This window comes from Pteropus alecto, unplaced genomic scaffold, assembly GCF_000325575.1.
Source record: "Pteropus alecto unplaced genomic scaffold, ASM32557v1 scaffold29, whole genome shotgun sequence".
In the NCBI taxonomy this organism is placed as follows: Eukaryota; Metazoa; Chordata; class Mammalia; order Chiroptera; family Pteropodidae; genus Pteropus; species Pteropus alecto.
This window is the reverse complement of record NW_006443120.1, coordinates 1595100-1612831: the sequence shown is the minus strand read 5'-3', so window position 1 is coordinate 1612831 and position 17732 is coordinate 1595100. Positions and strand designations below refer to the sequence as shown.

General features: G+C 33.9%; 1 protein-coding gene and 2 pseudogenes across 1 annotated transcript in view; 1 reads left to right on the top strand and 2 right to left on the bottom strand.

The window, feature by feature from the left end:
* The window catches only part of LOC102879118 (ankyrin repeat domain-containing protein 26), a 104436-nt gene that overhangs the window by 74228 nt on the left and 12476 nt on the right, over positions 1–17732 (bottom strand). The window contains 3 exon segments of the mRNA XM_025040540.1: positions 8718–8790; positions 12148–12181; positions 15477–15547. Of these exon segments, the coding sequence (XP_024896308.1) occupies positions 8718–8790; positions 12148–12181; positions 15477–15547 (178 nt within the window).
* LOC112471884 lies at positions 8200–8318 on the bottom strand (annotated as a pseudogene).
* On the top strand, positions 16118–16236 carry LOC112471891 (annotated as a pseudogene).

Sequence of the window (17732 nt, the reverse complement as noted above, 5' to 3'; positions counted from 1 at the left end):
GCATTTTAAAACACTGGAAAAAATTTAGAGTCTAGTAATCAGACTCTGGGTATCCTTAATAAGTACAGGGATTTCAAAATAGAAAAATTAGGTTATTGAAATGAAACTAGAAATTTCAGAGTTAAAGGTTACATTAAAAGTTTTTTTCTTCCATTTGAAAATATCTTTTTAAAAAAATAAATACAACAAATGATATTTACATTATTCATGTCATGTCCTTCTACTAATTGCTAAAAAATTAAAAATAAAAAGATTATGCATGTCATACATTGTTCTGTACTCTTTTCCAGAGTTAAAATTGTTTTACAAAGTTTACCTGATCTGGATGTTTGTGCAGCCTTCATTTCTACTGCTTTGTTAGGAACAGGATCTTTCACTTCAACGATAGGCTGAATGGGTTTTGAAAAAAAGATGATTAAAAAATAATGTACATTTCATACAAGGTATGCTTAATAATTCAAGATAAAAAGTATAGAAGTTATTACCTTCAAGTGAGAATATCTTTCAGGAGAATCTAAAAAGCAAAGGGGCATATATTCGATTACAGGTAAATATGAAAACCAACTATACATTCACCTAGTCTTGATAGGGAGCTGAAACTTTATATTTGGCTTTGGAAATGACCACATATGTGTTAGTGTTTTCTTTTTTGAGGGGAGAGAGTGTTAGGACAGCAACAAGATTGAAATATGAATCTACTATAAATACCAAAGAAATAATAGAAATATTGGTTTAACAAAACAGCATTGAGATTTGAAAACATTTTGTTTCAAATGACTATAGCTAAACTAGAAAAGTGTGCATACACCAATGTCAACTTGCTGATTATTGGGGAGAACAGTGAACGTTCATTAGAGGAACAAATCATGCCCTTGATAGGATCAGTGGGACAAAATGATCATGTGATGGCATATCCTTAATGCAAAACATCAGAATCATTTATACCATTATGCTCAAGTATTTATAATGGCTTTCACTTGGTCCTGTAATTTAGCAAGTACATGGGTATAATAAAAATTTAGTTGAATGCATAATTCATAACAATAGAGTAAGTGTTTTTATTTACTCAGCTTGGATATACATTTGTAAAATAATAGTTACTTATAGGAGTGGTTGGGGGGTTGGTGAAAAAGGGAGAAGGGGTTAAAAAGTACAAATAGGCAGTTACAAAAGTCATAGAGATATAAAGTATAGTATAAAGAATATAGTCAATAATATTATAATAACTATGTACAGTGTCAGAGGGGTCCTAGATTTATTGGGGTGATCACCTCATGCCTTATATAGATGTCTTATCACTATGTTGTACACCTGAAACTAATATAATATTGTATGCCAACTATAATTTAAAAATAAAAAATATTATTAAAAAACCTTTTATGTTTCAAAATCACTGTAATATTTACTGAAAATAATTTTAGCTCTAAGGAAATGAACTATGTAATTTCTTTTGTTTTCAAAATTAGTTGGGCTTGGTATATCATGTTAGGCTTTAAAAGATTAAAGGATGTTTATACCTATTTTGTCAAGAAATTAGCTACCTTAAAAAAAAAAAAAACAGCCAGTGCTTCTATATTCAAATTAAACTAATTTGAGTAACAAATAACAATTTAACACATGTCTTTGGGGACTGAATAACTATAAACTCTCTCAATATTTTCTAACCTAACGTTCTCATGAGGAGAATAAGTGAGTAGCTATAGCTGACCCCAGTTCTTGCACTCCCTACTGCTTTCAGTGTTCTCTGGAGCAGCAATGATCTCATCTTCTGTTTCAGTGCAAATATACTAAGGCAACTAAAGTGAGGTCTCTCAAAATTCCTCATCAACTCCAAAATTACCTAGCTGACACCTTTCTTCCCTCTTTCTGTTCACTATCCCCTATCTGCTTCAAAATTTCTAGGCCTATGGTCTAGATTCTTTCCTTTATCCATTCTTTTTGTGGATTGTTCCCATAATTTTTCTTTGTTCTCTGTAAGCTATAATATCTTACTTCTATAATTTCTATTGTTTCATGTCTTTTCCACCAGTGACGAAAAAGAGTAAGAATGGGTACACTTTACTGTCTTCTCTGACAAGTGCTGGTACTGGAAACTCACTTTATATTCTCACATTTTAAATCATCTGCTCTTCTCTTTTCGAAATAATTATTTTACCATTTTCTACTACATATATCTGCTTTTTTCCTTCCTTTACTCCCTAAAATTTCCGTCTTTCTCATTCTTCATTCCATCTTTAATTATTTTCTTCTTTTCTATTTTCTGATAAGACATACAACTGATCTCTTTTTCACCTCATTTTTTCTTTACAATAAATATAATAAGTGATTTTTGTTCACTGTTAGACTTTATCAAACTTCATGTTTTAAATCAACACTGTCAAATGAGTTTTTTTTTTACAAAATGCAGTCTTACCTTCTACTTGTTCATTCAGTATCTTTTTTCCTGTTCCATTTGCAGCTCCAGAGAAATGATCAATATGCTTCTGTGGTAGACTTGCAGAAAAACTCTGTTAAAATTTATATCCATAATGAGATGCATGAAGATTTTCTAATCCTTTTATCATAAAATATCTGAATTTCCTACATTAAAAGCAGTTAGACTTAAAAACAAGAGAAGCATATATTGAAAACCAGAACATTTAAATAGAAAAGCTCATATTATGCCCTCCAGATCAGCCTGTTTTTTGTCTTCATTTGTCTACTGAACGTAAATTGTGAGTGGATGGCAGAGTAAATACTGATTTGTATGTACATTTCAACAAGAAACAATCTTCAAACACCTAACTCTACTTTGCATTCTTCACCAAGATTGTAGAACCTACTGTATTAATGAGGACTTGGAAAAAGCTAATTATTATTTTGAAAATGTTTGATAAGATTGTTGAATAAACAAGTGATTGAATAAAATGGCAAAGCAGTAAATAAAACCCTTCTCAAAATTATGTTAAATAATAGCAAAAAAATTTACATAGTTATATAACTCTTCTAAAAAGTTTTGTAAGCTTAATAAGAGAAGAATAGCAACATTTATTTATTAACCATCTAAAGTGTGCCAGGCACATATTATGCATTTTTAATTTCTTTCTTATATGCAACAATGATAATACAAATGGTATAATGGTGGTTACTCCACTTCCTGCTTCCTGGTCATTCCAAGATACTACGGTATCTTGATCCATTGTTCTCTCTGTCCAGAATGTCCCTCTTGGAGACATTCACATGACTGGCTCCTTCTCATGCATCACTTGGCAGCTTTGGTCACAGTCATTATAATCTTTTCTGAACACCTCAACTCCATCCCCAGTCCCATACCAATTATAAACTCTCCCAGTATTCTCTAATTTAACATTCTCAATTTTCTTTATAGGAAGCACATATAGTGACTATAATGAATTGTTGTTTACTTGTTTTTTACCTCCTGCCACTACAGCCTAACCCATTAACTTCTGATTGAGTACCTAACTGTCCAGCACAGTGTTGGTATTTGATAACAGAAATTTACTTCAGGTCAAAACATTTAAGATCTTATCTAGAAGGCCTCAAGTACTAAAGGACTACATGTCCACAGGATATATCCAGTAACTGTCTACTGAAATATAACATCCCCCAAATTAGAAATCTACATGCTCATTCCAGCTTTCCCAATATTTTCTTGAAATATTTTCTTGAAACTATTGCCATTTTATTGTCTTTCGGGTACATAAAAATGTTCTAGATAGTCAGTAAATCACTAAATACACTGTGATCACTGTATCTTCCATTTTCATAGGACCCTTTAACATTTACAAATTGCTTTTACATTGTTACCACATTTGTTCACTACATCTACTAGAAAGGTAGAAATTAATATCCTATTATGAATGAGGTCACTGACATTGCAACAAATTAAAACAAGTTTTCCCAACATCTCATAGCTAGGAAGTCACTTATCCAGGATACTAGCATGTTCTTAGACTTCAAAGGCAGTGTTTGTACCATTAGGTATCAGATGCCTATAACTAAGAGATTATGCTACAGCTGTCTCCGTAGATTAGCTTATCGTTACTTTACACTTATATTACAAATATAGTTGCCATAAAGGTACTCAATGCATGCTATCTGAACTGTCCAAAACCATGGTTACTTATCAAAACTTCATGAACCAAATTGTTGTTAGTATAGTCTTACATATCTATCACTATTCACCATACTATTCCTTCTTTGGAAATATCCTTTGCAGATCTACTTGACAATCTAAATAAATAAAACTTCAATGTCCCAGGTATTGTTTTTTCAAGTTCCACGTTATAAATAATACTACAATCTAAGCTGTTTTTTCTCTGAATCTAATTAGAAATTTAACACACTCATACATACCATAGAATCATACATATGGTCATAGGTTGACAGGAAATCAGTTTTTAGTTTGTAGATAAATGTAACTACAGAACTCAAACCGATTCCTTAAACTTTGAAGCCTCAGTTTCTTATACTATAGTATACTGATTTCATTAAGGGAATCTTGCAAATGAGCAGAACTGTACAATGTAGTATTATTATATTTAGCACATAGTTATTCTATTAATAGCTTAAAAAACATAGGAGAAATTATATGAGCAAACGCAGACATGAGAAAGTAAAGTCAAAGCATGCCTTATATGTATTAACATCACTCAATGCTGATGTTTAAAATAATAATAATTAATAATAATAATAATAATAATAATAATAATAGACAGTACCTCAGGATCCAAAGGTGATTCTACATCTTCCTCTTCTCCTAATTCTAATGCCGACATTTTAACTATAAAATGTAGTTACAGACACATTAATGTGAACACTTATTACTATGAGTTTTAAATACATATATGTCTATTTCCATTCATTAATACTTTAATAAAATAAGAGTAATAACAAAAATATTTCAGAGTGTTGAATTTATGCAAGAAGAAAAAGTTGGTAGTAGTTGGGATACTGTTGAAGAATGAGAGCAAAAAAAAAATATATATGTATATATATATATATACTTAAAGGAAATGGATCTCATATTTGCATCTACACTCTTCAGATTTGTTTGACCAGCATGTAAGCAGAGAAAAAAATATATAGATATTTGCTAAATTACCACTTGTATTATTTTTACGTGCTCCATCAACATAAGTCAGATTGTCCTTATTTGTTGGCTTTCGTGGAGCGCTTTCATTAATATACATACTATTTTCTTTGTTTCCAAATGCTAGCTTTGTATCTTCTTTCTATAGAAACAAAACAAAACAATAACCCAACTTTAGATATTCATTGACTTGTTCACTCACTCACTCATTCAGTCAGGAAGACAACAAACATTTATTATGTTTATCAAATCACAGGCACTCACCCGAGATTCTAGAAATATAAATAAAAGATTTTGTTCTTTACTGTAGTAGGGGGTAGAGATATATGAAAACAGTAAGCATAGAAAAGTACATTTGCTATTTCTATAACTGAAGTGAATAAAGTACAGTAGGGCACAAAAGAGACATCAGTAATTTGTACCTGGGAAGCTCAGGAAATGCCTCAAAGATTGTATCATGAAAAATAAATGCAGAGAGAGAGTATGAAGGGCATGAAAGGGAAGCATGAGCACAACAAGAAGTATAAGACAACAAGTGAGGGCAACAAGCAAGTGAGGGCATCAAAATAATTTGGTAAGACTGGAACACGGGGAATGGGATGGAGAGAGAAAACTGGAGAGTCACAGCCACAGCGAACAAAGCAAGTGTCATGTTGGCATATGAGTTTCACCCTCAGGTAATGGAGAGCCACTAAATATGCAGAGGAGTTATATCATTACAAACATATTTTACAACAGTCACTTTGGCTACAATGTAAACATGAATATAAGTGAAGTAAACCTAGAGGCTACTGTTTCAAAAATGAAGGTGAGAAAGGGAATTACAATAAGATGTAACATCGGTAAGCAGGAAGAATATATTAAACTTGGTGACTGACTGGATATGATAATTTCAGGGAAGGCTGAAGTCCAGGATTTTTCATGCTTCAGTATTTCAGTGGTGGATTTACTAGGATGGGGAAAACAGATGACAGAGGAGATTACAAAAGTTAGCAAAACGGAAAGTGCCAGGGGCAATGTCTTCAGTTTGGGACATATCAAATTGGAAGCACCCAGAGGACTTAGAAGAAAGTTCTGGATAAACACATTTGGAGTAGGACTAGGTGACCTTACTCAGGAAAAGCGTAGGATGTTAAGAAGATAGATATTTGTAACATATACTAAACTGATACAATTAAGCAATGCAAACCTACACAGAACTTGTGAAATTTTGAAAATGAAAGTAAGAGCAGAGACTATAAACATGAAATTCAATTTTTCAAAAATATATTTCAAATTCTGTTTCAACAATATAAAATACTCTTTTATGGATATAGGCAAATGTTTATTTCTGGGATATTATAGTAAGAAGCATCTTAAGCTTAATGAAAAACATTAGTTGTCAAACACCAAGTCACAATACTACAAGAAGATTCTTTATTAAAAATTAATGTTAAAGGCCAGGTTTTAAATTCTAGAAGAGAGATGCTAAGAGAATTACGAGACTTTTTTAAGTACTGCTATGTTGCATTAAAGAAATATGAATCTCTATTTAAAAATACACATGGTTTCTCACTCCCCCATGAACAGCACACTAATAGCTCTAATTTCCCATCTGTTGTATTTAGCTTGGTAGATAAAGATTGCAGAAAAACATCTTGTGTTAAAAACCTAATAAAACTATACTTATCCCAGTTATCTCAGTTGAAGATTTAAGACTCTTCCAATAGATCTAAGATTATCAAGCAAGGCTGAGTGAAGAAAGAGACTAAAAACTCATGTGACCAGGGTGTCTGAGTTCTAGATATGAAAGAATTTTCAGGTTAGGTTTAACAATCATGAATACCAAAGTTAATAAAATTCCTCATGAGTAATATGAAATGAATAAGTCCACAAATAATAAAATTAATCATTTTAAAGTTAAAACTTCAGTATCATTTAGTACATCCTAAATGTTGTGTAACCATCTTCTCTAATTCCAAAATATATTTTTTTGCCCCAAAAGAAACCCCATTGCCATTAAACGGTCACACCCCATTCTTGCAACCATCAGCCCCAGGCAATCGCTTATCTGTTCCTTGTCTCTATGGATTAATTTATTCTGCATATTTTATATAAAAGGAGTCACACAATAAATATTTTAAAAAGAATTTCTACAGAATAATTTCTGGATATTTTTAGTGTTGCAGCTTAAAATTTATTTTCTCATTTAATGAATAGAGATCAAGATCCTCATGTATATCAGACATTTTCATTATAATTAACATTCTGTCTGTCAAACAGCTAAAAACAAATGATTGTTTGTATTCATTTTCTTCCAAAAAAGAGAGAAAAGAGTAGAAACTTGTGGGGCAAAGATTCATGAATTAAAGCCACGCACATACTAAGTAGAAAACCCTGACCACATATATTGACAATGTTGACAGAGAGAGATGGACTGAAAACAGTCACTGAAGAAATGTTTTCTGTAAAAATAAATTAGGCTAGAAATCAAAAAATTAAAAGTTGAGAGGAGACAGAGAAAAAAATGAGACAGTAGATCAACTACAAGTTTAAGATAAAAAGAGAGAAAAGCATAATTACAAAATGTATGTGGAGAAATAATTTCAGTATATATATATTTATATCAGTAATACATCAGTATTAATAGGAATATATTATAAAAAGCCACTGTTTTACATATTTTATTATATCTCTTTGTAACATAGATTTAGTGAAAGAGAACTTAAATTTCTAAATTTAACTGTGTTACACCAACATAAAAAATGTGAAGATAAACAAACAAACAAACTCTGCACTGTATGCTACATCATTTTGGAACTGAAGGCACTAAGACATTCTTATGATTATTACAATTCGTAATTGGATCCATGAAAGATCTGACTCTGGGTGATGAACATACAATGCATATACAAATGATGTGTTATTGAATTGTACACTTAAAACATATAATTTGAACCAATGTCCTCCCAATAAATACAATTTTTTTCTATATAGATAGCTTTATAGAGTGCTGTCATTTTATTTATTTATTTATTTATTTATTTATTTATTTATTTATTTATTTATTTATTTATTTGACCTTGTCAGCTTACAATCCCTTATTTTTTATTTTTTAATTTTTTTTATGCCTACAGCATCTGGTCTTCCTAGGTGGTCTCCTATTCAAGTACTAACCAGGCCCGACCCTGCTTAGCTTCTGAGGTCAGACGAGATCGGGCTTGTTCATGGTAGCATGGCCGTAGATCCAATAAATATAATTTTAATAAAATTTTATTTAGATATGAGTATTATAAAAGTCAAGATAGTATAATTTAAAAGTCGCATTAAAAATTCTTGTTGCTGACTAAATATTATATCTCCAACATGGTGAGAAAAATTTTCCCCAAATATAATTTTTTTATCACCATGTTTTTTTTTAACCAATTCTTAACTTCAGCCCTCACTTTCGGGACTTACTAAAGTAAACAAACACACATGTACACACACAACTAGTGATATTTTTATAAAATGGTTTCCTCTGACCAATTTTCTATTTTACCTATCACAACCAATGTTAGGTAGAACACTACTAAATTTTAAGAGTAAGTATTACACAAAACTAAATGCACAGCAGGAAAATTATCTTCATGCAGGAGCATTTTACCTTGGAAGCAAAACCGAAGTCTTCGTCCTCTGATTCAGGCCATGAATCATCAAGGCCAGGTTTTCTGGAAAGTGTTTAGATAAAAGTATACAACAAAATAAGTAAGTTTGTTCATTTCTTTAAAGAACAACAATAAAAAGAGGTGAATAATAAGCTACCTGTGCATTAAATAAAGGTTCTTGATATAATTAAATTTAACCTGTGTTTTAAAAAACACTTTGTTATCTATTTCTGCCTCCACCTCTTCCCACCTACGAAATATTCTATGAAGACATACACTCAGTTCCCTTACAAAAAAGACATCCAATTATTGTCCAAGCCTGAGATTACATTGGTTTCACTAAAAGTCCTGAAGCCCGAATTGCAAATTGAGATAATAGTTGATGTAACTTCTGTAACCTGAATTAGAACAAATTGGATGACCTAAACCAATACCCCTTCTCCATTGTTTGTCCCTGCCAGTCAAAAATCGCAGCCTTGGTTCTTTAGCATGAAAACCACTAACTATATGAGGTGATCCCATTCCCTCCTTTTACACTCAGACAGTGCAGAGTTTCCTGAAATGTTTGAAATGGTGGAAAGTTAAATGTAACAAAGTCAAAGAACAAATGTATATGCTGTTACCCTTCCCACTCCCAGATCCCTCTTCCACAGGGCTCCATGGCAATCTCCAACCCGTAAATTTGCAGCCTCTGAAGGCACAGACGCCTGAAAAAAATGATGGACTTGAATGACCAAGAGCAGGAGCTCTCTATTTCCTTCCTTCTGGAAAATAAGCTAAATAGAGTCTTAGTCATCCACCCCTTACACAAGCATATTTCCAGCTACCCAACTCCATTACTGATTTGACGGTCAGTCCCAAGCTTGCACAACCCCCCATGTACATGGGAAGGACATAAGCGAATTAGGAAAGAGGTGGAAGTGAGGAGACGCCTGCCTTGGTCCATGGATCTAAGTAGTTCAGCAACCTCCAATCCCCTAGGACTAATGGATATCTCTGCCGCACTCTGTAAATCAAGATGCAGGTAGATGATATCACATTCCTATGTGCTCTAAAGAGAATCTTTTCCAGTGTCTCAAATTATTTGATATCTTTTGATGGAAATGAATTTTTCTATTTCCTCGGATACAAAAACAAGCCAAAAAGCAGCAACCTGTTCAGGATTCCCTTGAACCCTTTATTTTAATCTGTCTTGCTAGGCCACTCCTTACATCCTATGTCTTTCCTTTTTGTAATTTATCTTTAACTTGTCATAAATGCCAATATTCTGACCTCTTTTACCTAATCTGATCTCTGATGTCTTTTCTAAAGTCCTTATTCCTATCCTAACCCAGTGCTGTTGCTCTGGAAACTTGGATTTTCCTGCTAATTCATTCCTACCCTCTTCCACTGTGTTCACTAGACCTACTGTCCCCACTTTGCTAATATTAAAAAGCTCACCTGCAGGTTGATAAAGAAAGAAGAATCCTGGGCTTAGAAACCTGAGGTTTTAAAATCTTATTTCTGTCGCTTACTGTATCCGAATAAATCACTTTAATCTCTTTGAGTTTCAGATTCTCCATGTGAAAAACCACTAGGCCAGGATATTACACACAGGTTGATGTACTATAGGGTGTTTTGATTAATTAATTGCTAAGATTCCTCAAATTTCTGAAATTCGGTATGCTTTTGAGTCTGTAGAAAATGAAGAATTCTTAGCTGGCAGAAGTGGAAAAAAATAACGGAATGAAAGAAACAACAAGACGAGCAGAGAGGGTAAAAAATCAAAAGCAGAACCAATGGGACTCAAGGCCCTGTCCAACGAGAAGAGTCTCACGACGCAGCGGCAGATCTTCAAGGACACTAGCGCAGCCACCTCTGCCAGGACACAGCTGACAGAAATGAAGCGCACTCTATAGCTCCTGGAGATGGCGCTGCGGTCCCTCCTGGCAGTGAAACACTCCCTGGAGCGCTCCTTGTCAGAGACCTAGGCAACGACTGTGCACAGTCGGCCCAGATCCGGCCCAGATCCAGGCTCAGAGCCGGGCCCTGGAGGAGCAGCCGCACCAGGTCAGAACTGAGACCGAGGGCCAGAAACTGGGCTACGAGCAGCTCCTGGATATCCAGGTCCTCCTGGAAAAAGAAATGGAGACCTACTATGCCTGTTAGGTGGAGATGGAAACTCATGCTCTAAATCAAAGGGCTCTGGATCAGGAAGCTCAGTGAATTCACCCAAAGATGTAGCCAAAACCACACTGGTAAAGACAGTGGTTGAAGAGTGAGATCAACGTGGTAAATTCCCTTCATCGAGGATTCACTCTACTGAAGGAAAACATCTAAAATGATCTATGACAATGCAGAATAAGTGTTTCTCTCTAGCTGTCATTTCTGAGAAAAGAATAATTTGGGAAAGAATCTTGAACAATTGCATTATTCTAAATATCAAAGAGATAATAAAAATACTTTCTACCCTTAAAGACGAGTTACTTAGCCAAAATAAATTTTCTTAGTTATCTTTTGCAGGAAGTTGGGTGTTTGTTTTCAAATAAATAAAAAGGTTGATGTGCACTCATTTTCATTAACTCATGACTAATAAATAATTATTCTCAATCAAAAAAGAAATCTCATAGAATAAGAAAATAAGGTTCTAGAGAAAAAAAGAGAAGAAACTTCACAGAAGTAAGCAGAGATACTAGCCCGAGGAAAAAACCAGACTGGGAAGACAGTAAGTAGAGAAGTCAATTACAAATAGCCTCTAGATAGATACTGAACTTATTAACATAGTACGATCTATACATAGATATTCTTCACTTACAGAGTAATAATTCACCTCAAGAAGACTAGACATCATTACACTTAAAAAAGACTTGCCTGATTAGGCCTTGCTTATGTAAAACCTAGGGTTCTGTGGCCATAGCTGACTGAGATTTGCCCTAGTTACCACTTCAGCTGTCCAGTATACTAAGATAAATACTTAGACTAACTGGGTTTTGTGGGAAGACTCTAAGTCAGCGTCAACACATAACTAAATTTGACTCTCTGAACATGTAATTAAGTTGAAGACTTTCTGAGATGATACAACTTGAATCTGTATATTAATGCCAGTGCTGCAAAAGAACTTATCAGTATAGGCTGAGGGACAAGATGATGGATTTGGGAGCAAAGCAAGCTGAAGACCAAATCAGGGGCCCACCACTTGTTCACTATGGAATCACAGGTCAGTGAATCAACAGCCCTGACCCACAATTGCGTAATTGATAAAAAAAAAAAAAAAAACAGGCTATAATAGCATAGCTACTTTGCAAACTCATTGTGATGACACTATGCAGTAACAAATATCAAGCACAGATGTAGTGTTTATCCCACAATAGAATACCCAACAAGTGTAACTTCCTTTACTCTGAATTCCCCTAGAAAACATATAATTTTTAAAAATCCATAAAATTCTACCTGCTTACAGAGTCTTCTTCAGAACTCTCATTCCCTATTAAAGAAAAAAAATTAAAATACATTTGAAATCAAGAATAGAAAAATACATGACTATAAAAGTATCAGACTGATACTTTGTTAAGAGGTATACCTTTGAGACCACACCTGAAGACTATTTTTGAATAAATATTAATGATACTATTGACAGATAATTACTATATTAATTTTTACTTCTTCTCCTTTATATATGTCAAATGTAAGAAAAATGGAATGGGGAATATTACTCAGCCATAGGAAGTGATGAAATACTGCCATTTGCAACAACATGGATGGACCTTGAAATAATCATACTAAGCAAAATAAGCCAGACAGAAAAGGTTGAAAATCACTTGATATCACTTATATGTGGGATATAAACCTAAAAGCAACAAATGAATAGGACAAACAAACAGAGACTCATGGAGATGGACAATCGACTAGTGGTTACCAGAGGGGAGGTGGACCGGGGAAAAAATTAAAAAAATAAAATGTTAAAAATAAATAAATAAAACACACACACACACACACATACACACACACTCACACACACACACACACACACATAATGGAATGGGTTTTTCCAAATTCAATACTTACAATGATGATAATCCTAACCAAACTGAAGCAAACTGACAGAATATGGTATCATTAGTAGAATCAGTATCATAAACTAACAATGTCAACTTCAGTAGCATGATTTCTCTGGACTTCTGCCATGAAGAACATTTAGGGGAGAGTATACTTATTGTGCTGTAACACATTGCACTTTCTCTACCTCTTTAGTCAAGCCTGTTCAGTTTAGGATGAAAAGCCCTATTCAGGAAACGTGGTCTATACGTACTGCACTCTGCAGCATGGCAAAACATAGGAAAGAGACACTTTCTGGCCGAAGACTGCTATCCTCAGATATCCCGTTTGAATGGCTCACCCATGATCGGTGCCTGGGAACCTGGTTGAGGGAGGGTTCCACCACTCCTTAACTGACAAGAGTGGCTCACTGGGCCTCGACTGCCTGTAGAAACAACGTGGTTCATGCTGAGCACCTACTTTCTTTGGGGAGTCTGGAATTTTGGTCGATGCTAGGGGGAGGATGCCTATGTGACTAGTGTGCCATAAAACCTCAGGCAATGAGCCCAGTAAGACTCTAGTCCTGGTAGACAATGTCTCACTTTTGGTGTCAGGATTGGACATGGGTGGAATTAAGCGCATCCTGGGAACTCCGTAGAGAGAGGACTCCTAAAAGCTTGAGCCTGGTTTCCTCCAGACTTTGTCCCATACACTTCTTCTCTTTCCGATTTACCCTGATTCTCACTGTAATAAATCGAAGCCATGAGTACAGCTATATACTGAATCCTGTCAAGTTTTCTAGTGAATAACCAAACCTAGGTGTGGTTTTAGAAACCTCAAACAAAATTAAATTATATAAATTTTTTATTATTTGGGTTATGAGTTATACATGATTAGAGTCAGAAGGTTATTTCACAGATTACCTGTACTTGAAGTTGATTTTCTAGGTACTTGTTTTGGAGATTCCTGTAATTCTATTTCTATTTAAATAAAGATATAAACAAGATAAATAAAACAAAGATGTCAGAGAATAATGTGAAACAAGCTACAATATTAATCAGCATTTACATATATAGTATAATAATATACTACTGATGGTATTATTCTTTTTGTTTCTAATATTTTTTCAATTTCTTATAAAACTAAAAACACGCCTCATCTATTAAAAGGCAGAAGTTGACTAAACAAGGCAACAAGATAAAAAAAATTATATCCAAAATGTGAGATGAGTCATCTATGGATATCCCATCAAACTTAACAGGTATATTGAAAAACGTCCTTGTCTTCCCTGTTGACCTGCTGCTCTTCTTGTTCATCTGACAAGTCCTTCTCATTCTTCATGTCCAAGTGAAATGCTACTCAATCACCTATGAATCACCTTAGATTTCTCTCTCCCTGCTAACTTTTTACATTCCATCATCTCTAAATTTTATTAACTGTACCTCTTTTCTGTCTCTGCTTCATTTTGCCAATGCCACTACCGTAGTCAAATACAAGCTCTTAACAGATGATTTTCACAGGAAAAAAAGGAAACACCAACTATTATTGCTATTTCTTAAATGAATATGATTATTTTCAGCAACACAAATGAGAAAGACATAACTCTAGAAAAAGACCAGCATTTTAAATGGAATAAACTGAGCTTCTTAACCTTTTTTAAATTTCAGCATGGATGAGTGACAACTTGATAATGTATCGATGCTAGTAGAAGGAAGCAAAAGCTCCCTTTGTCGGCCTGTCTATGTGTTTTCGTTCAACCTCTCTTTTCTGTGAGAGGACAGAAAACCACAGGTCACATCCAACCTGCTATCTGTAAATAAAGCCTCACTGGAACACAGTCATGCCTATTCACTCACTTTCTGTCACCACATATTGTCTGTAACTGCTTTCACATTCTAATGGCAGATTTGATTAGAAATGACAGAGACCAAATGGCCTAAAATCAGGACCTTTACAGAAAAAGCTTGCTGATCCCTGCTTTACACCATACCAGAGTGTCTGAATCAAATTTAATCTTCTCACACTTCTGCTCAAAACTCCAGTGAATCCCTGCAGTAACTAGTGTTGGCCCCTTACCCACTGGCCATTCAAGGAATGAAGGTAATAATATCATGTGAGACTTTGTTATTAAAATATGTAAAATAATCTATGCTTTTCAATGAGCTATTGCTTTTCTGACTTCTATACTATCATTAGATATCTTTTAAAATCAATCTCATTGGGATTGCTGTACACTGGCTAAGTTTTGTGGTTCTATTTGTTTGCCATTTGTTTGTGGTACTGAGAAGGTATTGTTGAGTTCCTAGTTTTAATCACATTTTTAGTGAGGCAAATCACTATATAATAACAGATGTTAATTTGCTAAATGTGATGCATTTGCTGTAAAAATTCTGCAAAAGACTCATTTTTATAACAAGTCCAATTTGTTGCATGGTGATTAAAGAGGAAACATACAATACAGTAACTTAAAAATTTTTTTTTTATTTATTTACACAAAGATATATAGGATTCTAGCAGTCAAGACTAAATAAATGAATTTCTTTTCACATATTTGCATCTCTGATTTTAAATACATACGATTATCTTCTTTAATCATTCAGAAGCTAGACTATTAAGAAATTAATTAAGAACGAAAATAAACATGTAATTTCAACATTATTTTTTTTTCACTTCTCTTTCATTTGTAAAACTTCCTTCCTTTTATAGTAAAACCACCAAGAGTAAGGAACTATCAGAAGTATTACCTGGATTGCTATTCTGAGAAGACTCTTCACATCTCCTTTGTTCTTCATATTCAGAAATTAGTTTGCAATTGCTGTGTATAAAAAGGTGATAAATAACATTACTATCTTTACTGAAATGAAAAACATTTACCAAATATATAAAATTCTTAGAGTATCTCAGATGATATCAAAGGTAATAATAACACTTTAATTATTCTATACACTTCAATTTTGTAAGTTCTACAAAATTTAAGCATGTGATAAAAAGAGAGGAAGATCAATCAGTCATGAATTGAGAGCAGTAGATTTCAATTAATTACACATATTTTGACATAATGGTGACTGTCTTAAACTTCAAAATCCTAGCTCTAGGAGCAACAGCAATTTGTTCTGGAACAAGTCGCTTCTTTGTGGCTACAAGTCCTCTTCTATAAAACAAGGATCTTACTGCCTTATTTACAAGGTTGTTAGGAGAATTAAATGAGATAATACACCAAAAAGATGCCCAGAATAATATTAATGCAATGGATAAGATTTTCTTGAACTTTATTTGTTAAAACTATTTTGGAATCCTCAATAAACCCCAACATGCATTTTTTCATAGGTGCTAACTTTCAAATGTTACAGTGGTTGAAAATGTTATTAATTTTTTTGTTATAAATGTCTACGGCCATGCCACCCTGAACAAGCCTGATCCCATCTTATCTCAGAAGCTAAGCAGTGTCGGGCCTGATTAGTACTTGGATGGGAGACCACCTAGGAAGACCAGGTGCTAAAGGCATAAAAAATAAAAAAAAATAAGGGATTGTAAGCTGACAAGGTCCTTGTAATCTGTGAGGTCAACCTAGGGTTGCTTCACCAAAAAAAAAAAAAAAAAACGAAAAAACAAACACGTTATTAATTTTGATTATGAGTTATACATGATTAGAGTAAGAAGGTTATTAGTTGTCCTTTAATGTGGTTTGTAATTCAGGGCATCTCGGCTGTTTTATAATATGTAACTAAATATATTTATAAATATATTATCTCATTAAGTCAGATGACATAAGTGTCCCCTGTGATTGCAGCTAACCACACTAAGGACAGAAACCTAATAGAGGTCAAGACCTGGCTTGTACTACTACTACGCTTTTACTGAGTACTCAATTTCTGAAACAGCAGATCTTTTTAGAAGGATGCTGACACTGTCCTTCCCTAACTGACTTGGAAGATATAATCCTGCATTTGTACATGGATATTGATGAGTTATACATGAGGCTTAGCTACTCTGATGACAAACAACCAACTTTAGATTCAGAGCTTTCTGTTGCATGGCTTCCATGGGAGGCACAATTATAAATATTTTATAACCTGAGGTTGATTCAAGATACTTGGTAGATTTTCATTTATTTATTTTTTTATGGTGATATTGGTTAAAGAAATCCAATAAGTTTCAGCTGTACACTTTAACAATAAGCATATATATATTTACACTGTGTGAAATTTCTTTCTGTCCCCTTTTACCCTGTCTGCCTTCCCCCTCCTCCTACCCCCTACTCTTTGGTAATCACTAGTCTATTGTCCATGTTCCTGAGTCTCTGTTTGTTTGTCCTATTCATTTGTTACTTCTAGGTTTATATCCCACATATAAATGATATTATGTGGTTTTTAACTTTTTCTGTCTGGCTTATTTCATTTAGCATGATTATCTCGAGGTCCGTCCATGTTGTCGCAAAAGGCAGTATTTCATCTCTTCTTATGCCTGAGTAATATTCCATTGTATATATGGAATATTAGCTGTACCACAGCTTCTTTAGCTAATTATCTATCATAGGACACTTTGGTTGCTTCCATGTCCTGGTCACTGTGAATAATGCTGCTATGATCATCAGTGTGCAAATATCTTTCCATATATGGGTTTTCAAGTCTTTGGGTTAAATACTCAGTAGAGGGATTGCTGGATTTTATGGTAGATCAAAATCCATAAAATCAGTTTTTTGAGGACCCTCCATACTGTTTTCCATATTGGCTGTACCAAGTTGCAGTCCCACCAGCAGTGTATGAGGGTTCCTTTTTCTCTACATCCTCTCCAACAGTTGTTATTACTTGTCCTGTTGATTATAGCTATTCTAACAGGTATGAGATGGTATCTCATTGTGGTTTTAATTTGCATTTCCCTAATAGCTAGCGATGTTGAGCATCTTTTCAAATATTTGTTGGCCATTTGTATGTCCTCTAGGGAGAAGTATCTGTTCAGGTCCTCTGTCCATTTTTTGATTGGATTGTTTTTGTTTTGGT